At 40.1% G+C, this 10,933-nt stretch overlaps 1 protein-coding gene across 2 annotated transcripts in view; it reads right to left on the reverse strand.

Annotated features, from left to right (window-relative positions):
- Window positions 1-577: 577 nt before the first annotated feature.
- Window positions 578-10,933, reverse strand: part of LOC105558167 (intersectin-1) — a 17,843-nt gene continuing 7,487 nt past the window's right edge. For both annotated transcript variants that reach the window (XM_012005722.1, XM_012005721.1), the window contains 14 exons: window positions 9,932-10,058; window positions 9,632-9,796; window positions 4,586-4,710; window positions 4,079-4,185; window positions 3,919-3,991; window positions 3,631-3,837; window positions 3,048-3,131; window positions 2,788-2,943; window positions 2,578-2,715; window positions 2,255-2,489; window positions 1,975-2,049; window positions 1,651-1,722; window positions 938-1,111; window positions 578-810 (listed from right to left, as the gene is read on the reverse strand). In XM_012005722.1, coding sequence (XP_011861112.1) covers window positions 665-810; window positions 938-1,111; window positions 1,651-1,722; window positions 1,975-2,049; window positions 2,255-2,489; window positions 2,578-2,715; window positions 2,788-2,943; window positions 3,048-3,131; window positions 3,631-3,837; window positions 3,919-3,991; window positions 4,079-4,185; window positions 4,586-4,710; window positions 9,632-9,796; window positions 9,932-10,058 — 1,884 coding nt within the window. In that variant the 3' untranslated portion in view covers window positions 578-664. The remainder of the gene's footprint in view (window positions 811-937; window positions 1,112-1,650; window positions 1,723-1,974; window positions 2,050-2,254; window positions 2,490-2,577; window positions 2,716-2,787; window positions 2,944-3,047; window positions 3,132-3,630; window positions 3,838-3,918; window positions 3,992-4,078; window positions 4,186-4,585; window positions 4,711-9,631; window positions 9,797-9,931; window positions 10,059-10,933) is intronic.

Genomic DNA, 10,933 nt, shown 5'->3' on the forward strand with positions numbered 1-10,933 from the left:
TTTTAAATGGCACCCCCTATTTTTTATTACATATTCTTGTAGCTGACCTCGAGAGCTTTCCAAAACGCTATAATAAAGTATTTTTTTATTAAGAACTTTTTGAGTTATTAAGGTTTGAAAGTTCCAATATTTTGACATAAATTACAAAATATCTTGTAAAGTATTAATTTTTTTATCATCTTACCTTAATACTTTTTTAAATAGAATAATGAGACAAATCAACCGGTGTAATTAGTAGAATAAAATGGTATAATAAACAATGGGGGTTTCCGTTGAAGATTTCAAAATTACTCCCCCCCTCAGGGGGTGGGGATAGGGGGTCAATTTTGGTTCCAATGGATAGGCCCCTTCGAGACAAATGACTTTTACTCCAACCATTTTTTTAATCCGACGCATAGTTTTCGAGATATTTCCATGTCCACACTTAAATGGACCACCCTGTATATTCACGTTATCTATTTTATGTAAAAAATCTCATGCGAGCACGCGAGACTAGATTGTCTAAAAATCATTCAGAACTATGCAAGAGGAAAGGAGATAGGAGAAATTAATTTTTGGCAATTTTTCTCTCTCACGATCGTCTCTATTACGCCTTTAATTATACAAATCTTATATAAAGTCTTATTTAAATGCATACTTTTAGATTGGAAGCTCTCGATGCGTCTTACCCAAACAGTCGTAGGTCAAGCTTGAGAACAACATCGCCGCTCTCGACCTCATGCAAGTTGATCCTCTTCTGGATCGGCCCGCAAGAATTTCTGCTGTCTCTCATTATCTCGGCCACTCTGATCTCAGCACGACCAAGGAACTCTGCAACAACAATATTCAATATCACGTACATTGGAAAAGCTGGCGATTTAAAGAATCAATCATTAATCTCGTGTATTCATAAAATTATTCAATTCCCACAACAAAGACCGTACTATTAAAGACTCACCATCAGGACTATAATATCCCTTATCTAACACGGTGATGCAAAGGGTATCTTCGAGCAGATCTTTCACTTGAAATTGCATTGAAGCGTCCCACAAAGGGCAATCACTCCCGTATACGACTCCCGTTCTTTCTTCTTGAGAGCCCATAGATACTTTGCAGAATGCATTACACTTTCCTAGAAGAGAAAAAAACGTTCGTATGTGCACACGAGTGGTCTATCTTCGCGAACAACAAATTCTAACGTGCAAAAAGATTTCTTTCCCCCCTCCAAGTTAGTATCCTTGCCCTTGTGCAGCAATTGCATAGTCCTCGGACTCTCCCACACATATACTTACCCTCGTCCACGGATTTTTAATAGCCTAATCCTCCTTTTAAATTGGAATCTCTTAATAATTGTTTCTCACAGTCAATGCCCCTTTAGAAATAACTTTTTGCCGTGCACTTACGCCGTTTTGCAATTTCATTCGTCAAAGCATTTACTTTTGAATATTATACTGCGTGAAGAACATTACCGTCTTTTCCCTCGCGTCCGAGATACGTATATAACAAGCGTGAAAAATAAACGAAATAGAGAAGAAACCGCAGTGGAAGCGGGCGAAAGTCGTCGAAATCAGCGAACGCAATAAAAATCGATCCTCGAGTCAGCATACCGTCCGAAGTACGAGTACAGCTATTCAGAGAATTAGTTTTAAATACAGGACCTCGATACTCTACCTTTCCTGCCAATGGCAAGATCTTCAGCCTCCACCACCACCAGCACCAGCCTACCTTGTGGTCTCCTGCGAACTACAACATCATGGCAGATTTCTGTTAGTAAAGCGTTGCATGCAATTGTAACTGGAATTGATCCAAATATTTTCTCGCTTGATATAATCATCAATGTATGCTCCTGGCCCGATAGAGACAATTATCTGTACACACCACTTTGACACAACCCTTGGGGCATTGCAAGAGCATCGAACACAAGAAAGCATTAAAAAGCGTGTCAAGCTACACTGGCAAGATATGAGCAAGCAACCTGAACCGTTGGATCCTTACCGGATGGAGCTTTCAAGTTGAAACCTTCGAGCACAGTGACGAGAATTCTGCCGCACGCCCCAAATTGCGCCTGTTCTGTTCACCCACACAAACCGTGAATTATTATTGAATTTATGGAACGGCTCAATTATCTACGCAAATTTATAAGCTCGACGTCGATGTTCATATAACATATAAGCATTACGCTTTCTGATCACATTGGAAGCAATTTGCACCAGTACGAATATACACGATGTTCGATAGGCTCAATGATTGATTAATTATCGCAATAGTCACTCACTTGACCGCTGCCTTTGTAAGCAATTCTTCTCGTTTTCCAAAAACTTTCTACGCGCCTCCACAATACGTTTCGACCACAAGGAACATTCGTTCGTGGACGGTGCTATTAATATTATTGGCTTCTTTTGGTCTTTCAGTCTTAGAGTTTTCGACGAATTGTCCGCCGCGTCGCTCCCGCTTAGGCTGCTGTTTCCGTCGCTTTCTCCGAACAAAGACAATTCGTTGAGGAATATCGGCTACGAAAGAAAAGTCAGCTCTTCGATAACGGCACTTCAATTGCATGAGAAACTTGGAAATATACCTCTCTGAAGTTCAAACACGTACTTTTCTGTACATCTTAAATTTCTGATGCTCGTTACGCTCGAACGAAAATTGTTGACAATTCAAGGAGAATTTCAACGGCTGAACGAACAGCAGGAAGTCATTTGTGAGGAAGCCGACGAGCTCTTTCCCACTTTTTGACTGTAGAACAAAACGACGGTAGAGTCATGCGGCACAAAGCGTTTCCAGCGTTCCTGAATAGATACACGTTACCTTATGAAGTATACCGAAGTGTAACAGTTTTCGCGGCCCCAAGGAATTCGTCAAGGAGTTGAAGACAAGCTGCTCCTCAAGGCCGTCGCATGTAACGTGAGTTTGCAGCCACTCCAGTCTGTCGCTGTTTTCTTTTTCCCTGACGCCTTCGTTTACCTGCGTACAATATTAAATAACACAAACCCGTGAATTGTTCTATTCTCACTGCGTCGTATGTTACTTTACTATTTGTTCTTGACATATACCGACGCTATTTTTACCTGAGTGCAAAATTCCTCGGACTTGGCCAATGCTTCCTGCAGATACTGCCTGTCGGGATGATCGACCGGCGTGTATTCCAAGATCTACAATTACCATATTACGTATATTGCGACGTGGCCACAATATTATTCCAGTGGAAACAGTCTACTAAAAATATTATGAAATTTTTTATCTATTCGGAAATTTCTCTCAACGGACACCGTTCGTTATCAATGGCTGCAGTCAAGCTGCCGCTACAAATTCGAAGCGTTTCTCTTCTCCTTTTAGCTTTATTGAAAGAAAGAACAAGAAGAACACCTCGAAGCATTTGCAGCGGCAGTTTAGTCGCAGCTGATATTTCAGTAAAAATCCAGCGAAGAATCATAAAAAAATTTCTTCATTAAAAAGTAAGTTTTTAGTGAACTCTGTAAATTGCATAATTTTATTGCTTCCTTATATGAAAGGAAAATCATAATTAATTTTGAGACAAGTATATATGTACATTCGGAAATTCTTCAGTAACTTTTACTTCACTTTTCATTGATTTCAATGTAGCTCCAGCGAAATATCTTCATCGGAGTATTTACAGGCAAAATAAGATACCTTGTTGATGATGAGCGGGTATTTCGTTATCCTTTGCATCGGCTTAATTAAAAACGAGCTCAGCGGCATCCCCTTTGTCCTCGGGTCTTGCTGACATGCATGCGCGACCTGAACGAATTCCGGCGAGGTCTCTGTCAAATGCTGCAGATACGTCGCGGCGGATATTTGGCAGCTGCAAAATCTTATGTAAGCCGACATCCTGGGTATCTGCGCGAAACACATACATCGTACAGACAGATCTCAATAGCGAAGGCCGCTCCCATGCCCCACATTTGAAATCGCACTTACATTTTCGCACAATATATCGCCGATCATTCGCACTACTTCGTTGTAGCTGTTGTCCCTTCGTATCCTCAGAGTTCTGCGAACACAAATTCATTCGTGTTTCCTTAGTGGCATCGATGGAAAGTATACACCCCGCTATAATGCATCAATAAATTCCGGTTACCTCAAGAAGTTATCGTTACACGCGATAATATCTCTCCAATTGATAAAGATCCTCTCTATCTCATCGACACTTAGGACTAAGCTTTCGATCAGCGGTTTCTCGAACACCTAAAATATGCGTACATAAATGCATGTGCTATAATATACCGTGAATCTCCCGAGTTTCCCCTTTATCCTCATTGATCTTCCCTGATCAATTTGGAGTTGCGCGTTCTCTCCAGTCATTTCTCATCCCTCGGCTATACGCGTGGTATTAAGATTTAAATTAAAATCTTGTTTAAAATTCTAATTAAGAATTGTCAATCGTATAACGAAACCTTCGTTATACGACTGGCATATCTGATTTTCATTTATTTGCACTGATGGCTTTTCAAGATTCAAGCATTCAGACGCTACCTCTCGACGCGAGAGTACTCCAAATTGACGTAAAGGATCCTCAGATGAAAGGAGGGAGAACTGTTGCACGCCACGATATCCTAGATTAGAATCCAGAAAGGGAAAGAAATACCTCGTGCACCAGTCTCATATCTTCTATGTAAGCTTGCTCGGTCACGATCAGCTCTTTGATGTGTTCCTGGCGTTTTCTCTCCATGGGATCGTGACACATCACTGTGTCGATCGACAATTCACTCGCTACACATAAAATATATACAAAAAAGATGTTTCTTCCGCGTAAAATCGTCTTTAAATCTATTCCTCTTAACTTGTACTATTTAGTTCGGTAGATTGAATTTTTATCTAAAGCGGGAACGGCGATTATTCTCGGAAATAATCAATGTAATTATAAGGTAAATAAAAAATCTAGAGATTCTCGAGATTGCAAATTAAGCTTAAGTAACAAACTGTGGAGCCTAATAATTTTATAATTTAAATACACCCTAAGTCAATACGTTAAACTCCGCTATGCGTTACATATGACACAATTCTAGTAATTACAATTAATGGTTTTAAATTATTACATTATTAGACTCCGCGATTGCTCGAGCTCAATTTAACAAAAGGTAAATGCTCCGACAAAAGTATTTCCTATCGCGCTGAAAGTACGTTGCGAAAAAAAGAGAGAAAATATATGTCAAGACAGTACCGACAAAAGAACGCCGTTACGAGCAATAACGAGTGACACACGATTCTCAAGAATAATTTTACAACAGACAGATATTTTATTTTCGATCAGCGGTGAGATGCGAACGTATCCGTGTATGCACATGTGGATATGTTTACATATGTATAAGAACATCGGCGTACATGTGTGGAAACACAATATAATACTTCTATATATATTTATATATGTATATAAAGTGTGAACAGGACTCGTATAGTCACACAGAAATTGTCCATGCTCTCTTACAACATTCTCCACTACGCGCCAGATTACACCGTATCCTATTGTGAGACTTGAGACTTGAGATTCGATATTAGAATAAACAAACAACTTACAAATAGTAACAATCTTAGGAATATAACGCACTACACGGCTACATCGACTAAGGGTAACCAGTTGCACAACTTGCTTTAGACATCCCGCCGTCACCAACTGAATAACGTTATGCTGGACTGGTTTGTCTGGAATACCTAATTGCTAAGCACACAATTATTGCCACTGTGACATAACGTATTTACTCGCTTCCCTCGTCGAGGATTACAAATTCAACGCGTACAAGTTTCTCGCAATAGCAATGAATAGATACGCTGTGCGCTTGATTCCTCGCCTGAATCAGCTACGCGCCATCCTCTCGTTCCTCTAAAATGACCTCGCGGTTGGGAGCTTCGAGGGTTCTCTAAGGAAGCCGGACCGACCATATTTTTGCGAACATTCGTAAAAACGTTCGTCGAACGTCAACTCATCAATGTTGTATCAAAGCTGCATAATTGCGTGTACGCCGAACTCGGTGCAAAATGTAGGCTCTACTGCGGCTCTTTCTCTCTCTCTCTCTTTCGCTCGAGGACCTTATTTTTTTTCTCTCGGAAACAATAAACATTTGAATAGATCCTTTAATATAATAAATTCTTTGTAACGAAGCGCTGTATGTTAACAGGATAATAGTACAATACATTACACGAATAAGACGCTGACTGTCGATTACGATCCAGGAGATTAGCAGTCAGTCGATCAACACACACATAAGAATGCGACTTGATGGAAAAACTGATTTACAATAACGTTACTCACTGAATCACGTGGTCAACACTATCGTTTACTCATAGCTCATCGTTAGTGATCCTTGGCAATTATTGTTCACGTACGGGTGCTAATTTATTTAGGCTCTATCGTAAAAGGCTGTGAAGAAGGAGCACATTACTCTTAGTCGGATTTTTGTTTTCTTATTTACAGCAATAAAATACTCGTGCGGGATAAGAGCTAAAAAACTAAAAATCGAACAATCAGATTGATAAATTAAGTCGTACGCTTTGGTTTCACCTCGCTTCTCTCTCCACGAAATTTCCACGCGAACAAACGGAACAACTTTTGCGCAAATTCGCCAATTACTCTCGCCGGATGTAACAAGCCGCCGCGCGCCGTCGAATAAAATTGCATACATTTCTAGAACACTTCTGGGCTCCTTCTCCCCTTGTATCGCTTCCGATCGTGACAGCTGATTACCCCCGGCTGCTCGATCGTGAGATCGTCACACATCCTCTAGGCCTCAGCGTGAGACAACTGCGATTTCCAACGGTCCGCGATACGCACCACACAATACGTTGGCTAAAAGACGGAACGTAACGCGCCGTTGCTCCTCTAGTGACCACTTTTCTATTTCACGCAACTGTGATCAACGCAGGCATTACACTACAGAGACGGGGAACATAACAGAAACACACGTGAACCTTAACTCCTAAGGGACGATCGAAAAAAAAAATGCTCTAAATTTTGATCGACCACCAAAATGTTCCGAGGCAAGATAAGTCAAGGAAGCGGTTTTGAAAACGCTTGCTTCTTCCTTCTTTTTTTTCGAAAAACTCTTTTTTTTACTTACAATCTGACATACTTTTGTAGATCAATTTCCTTACAAGAAAACCCTTAAACGTAAAATACCGTGCCGAATACGTTAATCCGCACGTGGACATCGTCACGGGACGCAGCACGAATCCAACGTGAACTTAACGGACCACTTAAACATTAAGTAACAATAGTATTCGTATCGTGACGTAATGTTAAATATCTCTAACGTGGATAAGCTAGGAATTTAATATTATCGTTTCTTAATTGTACGCCAGCATAGATAGAGAACTGAGGTAGACCTTTGGTGTTGGTGCAGATATATCGGGTGGTCGTAATACTAATGAAACGATTGGACTTGGTACATGCGCGCGTTGTTCTTACGCAACGAACATAGAATTCGGAGACTCCGGGGTTTGAGGATGCAAAACGGTTAAAGAGGCTAAGACGTGACTCGTGTTAACAATCCGAATGATAACATTAATGAAAGAATGAGTGCAACCCCGCACCAGAGGGAAAGGCTTGTATAATATGTATAAGTAGAGGCTATATTTATAGAGACGAAGAGCCAGCCCTGAGTCTTTCTCCCTGCCCGTCTCGTATTAGTTTTTCTTTTTCGATTTTCCTCTTTCTCTCTCTCTCTCTCGCACACGCATACACATACACGCACGCACGCACACACATACACACGTACTCCTTTCCTTCTCCATCCCTATTTCCCTTTCTTTGCTCTCACTTTTTGCTTTTCTTTCTTTTTTCATGCACAGTGTCTCCAACGATGAGACTTCTGTCGTCGTAGCACGCCGTGCCGAATGTAGGAGCTGCTATTGTTCTTATTACACTTCAGGTGCTTTAATTTTTAACCAGCAATGCTGTTCTGCTGCTCGGCTACCCTTTATGCTGCGTGTTAAGCAAAAGCGAAAGATAATAATTAATAAAAAGGAGATTACGAAATGCACGTATTATAGACTAAGAATAGAACAAAATTGAGGCAGCTGTTCTCTTCGAAACGTCTCTATTAATTTTGAATTTGTTAAAATTACCATTCAAGAATTGTAGAGGCATAAAATTATCAAGTGTTTTGCTAAATAAAATCCCTAAGCCTTTCCGAATTTAAAATGTTCGCAATTAAACGCACATAAAACAACAAACTTGAAATACTGATCGAGCGCGAGTTCTGTTCGGAAAACGTTCTTGTCAATTTTATTCCAGTTGAGAAAATATAACAGTGTTCAAACACTGTGGAATCTTTAGAGAACACGTCCATATGGATTAAATACAATCTACATACTGTTATGTACAAATAATAGAATCGCAGGTTATATCAATCAGAACTGTTAATTGTTTAATCGTTGATTTCAAGGAAACGGCTACCTCTGACGGAGAGACGGACGGACGAACGAATGGGCAGACATGCAAGGCAGAAACGCAAGCTGTTCTGTAAGTTGACCGCACTCAGTAGAAAAAAAGAACTGTTTGGCAACTGCTGTAAAATTCGCGAATCTGGAGTATACTTTTAGATTTAGCCAAAATTAAGAGCACACGACCGACGGACTCAACATTTTTACAACAGCTGCGAAGCAGCTTCTGCTGAACGCACTGAGAATGATATCTGATTTGTCGCATCCGTTTCTATTTCTACTTGTAATGTAAACCACAGGCGATACGTGTGTGAGCGATCTCTCTCTCTCTTTATGCTTGTGATATACCAGTAACCAGTGCCGTACACAACGCATATGCATTAGAAGAACGAGAATAATGCCAGTTATCACAAAGTGCAAGCGGGCCTTGAGGACAACCAGACGCATCGTCTTTACACAAACACTTACGTTAAAAACAAAAACAGAGCTTTCCAATAATATCATTGATTCAGACAAGGTTTATAACTGATGGTGAAAATATATTCTTCGAAATGTATTAATCTACATTGAGCTTATAAAGAATTTATGCAGTTTTCTCTTTCTCTGCTAACGCTCCACTTACAACAATATATATATATTAGTCTACAAGAAAATGTAGGGAATATACGCTACATACTTTCAGCTTTACTCTCTTACAAGCTATTAACTTATAATACAATGCTAACATTAAGTATACTTGATAATTGCAATAACGCGCTCCATCTTCACTTATTCGGCGTCGTTAACCGAGTGCAGAGTAAGTGAAGGTGGGGCGCCTAACAGAACAAAATAATATAATAACAACGATAATAATAATAACCGTGATGACAACGATGATAATAATGGTGATGTTGATAATGACGGAAGTAGCAATGACGATAGTGCCGATAATGAAAGTGACAGCAATGATAAAGGATACAATAAATAAATAAATAGTCGTTTCAATTGGAGCTCGTTACACCTGACGATCGTCCGCCTATCTGTAGCCAGAAGTTGTGTATATATATATCTCTCTCTACATCTTTATTCTCTATCACCTATTAGTCGGTTCAATCCACTCTCTTTGATGCTCATACGCGTGCGGTCAGTGTAGAAATTTTAATACGAGTTAGCGCTACATCATTTTCTCCGTTCACATTGTACTTGCGATGTTAAGAGGCATAAAGTGGTGTCCTGGGATTCAATTACGGCAATCACGTACGAAAGGAATACTTACACAGAGGTGATACGTAATTGCTCGGAAAGACGCCGGACACGCCGTTCAACTCGCCTCTCCACCACGACGCCTCCTCCTTAGCGAGTACTGATATAACGTCACCCTTCTCGAAGCTCAACTCGTCCTCGTTTTGTGCTTGGTAAGGATACAGAGCCATGACGCGTTCTAGAAGTGAGAGGAAACGCTTATGCTATGGATTCATTGTGGCCCGGGTAGACCGTCCTGAGCATTGGAGTTTAATATAAACGTACGCGGGTGTTTGAAACAAATTGCAAAATGATAACTGCACAATTTACTTACCGATATTCGGATCCGTTGGCGAGTCTTGATAGCCATGGGAAACGGGTGTACTTCTGTTACTGCTGCTGGTTAAGGGTTTAACGTAAGTCGCTGGGAACCAACCAACTTGTCGCTTTTTACCACGGGCCTGAATAAACCATGGACCGGTTGTTACTTAACAGCATGATACATTAGGTGACGAAAAGAACGTTCGTACCCATACAGCACAGATGGTCGCAGTTACATTGTAAAAACATTGCAATCTTGCGGAGACATTGCAGGGATATAAAATTGCAAACTTCCGATAGCAATATTGCAGCAATGTTTCAAAAATAATGAAAATACTGTTTTCTATTTTAAAAATTTTTCTAATTACGAGAATTTTATACTGTTATTTTCGTTGGTACCAATAATGCGCGAATTATTAAGTACTTGATCAGTGCGGTGTTGCTCGCAATCTCCATCTATTGCGAAGCGACATAATCTCCTTAGGTTGCTTCGCAAAAGCTTGCTATGCCTTGAAAAAGGTCCGGATGTATATGTAATTAGTAAATTCTCTGCTTATGTACAACAACAAATTATTCCAAGAACATTGCACTGCAATCTCTCTGAGGACATTTCAACGTTGCCGCAATCCTCCAGAAACGTTGCGGCAATGTTGCGCAACGTTGCTGCAATATTGCAATCTTGCAATGTAACATTTCCGCAATCTTCCTGCAATCTTTCTGTGCTGTGTGGGACAGCACAGATGGTTGCAGTTACATTGCAGAAACGTTGCAATCTTGCAGAGACATTGCAGGGATATAAAATTGCAAACTTTCGATAGCAATATTGCAACAATGGTTCAAAAATAATGAAAATACTGTTTTCTATTTAAAAAATTTTTCTAATTACGAGAATTTTATACTGTTATTTTCGTTGGTACCAATAATGCGCGAATTATTAAGTACTTGATCAGTGCGGTGTTGCTCGTAATCTCCATCTATTGCGAAGCGACATAATCTCCTTAGGTTGCTTCGCAAA

The sequence above is a fragment of the Vollenhovia emeryi genome, unplaced genomic scaffold (assembly GCF_000949405.1).
Source record: "Vollenhovia emeryi isolate VEMERY1.0 unplaced genomic scaffold, V.emery_V1.0 DF939372.1, whole genome shotgun sequence".
NCBI lineage: Eukaryota > Metazoa > Arthropoda > Insecta > Hymenoptera > Formicidae > Vollenhovia > Vollenhovia emeryi.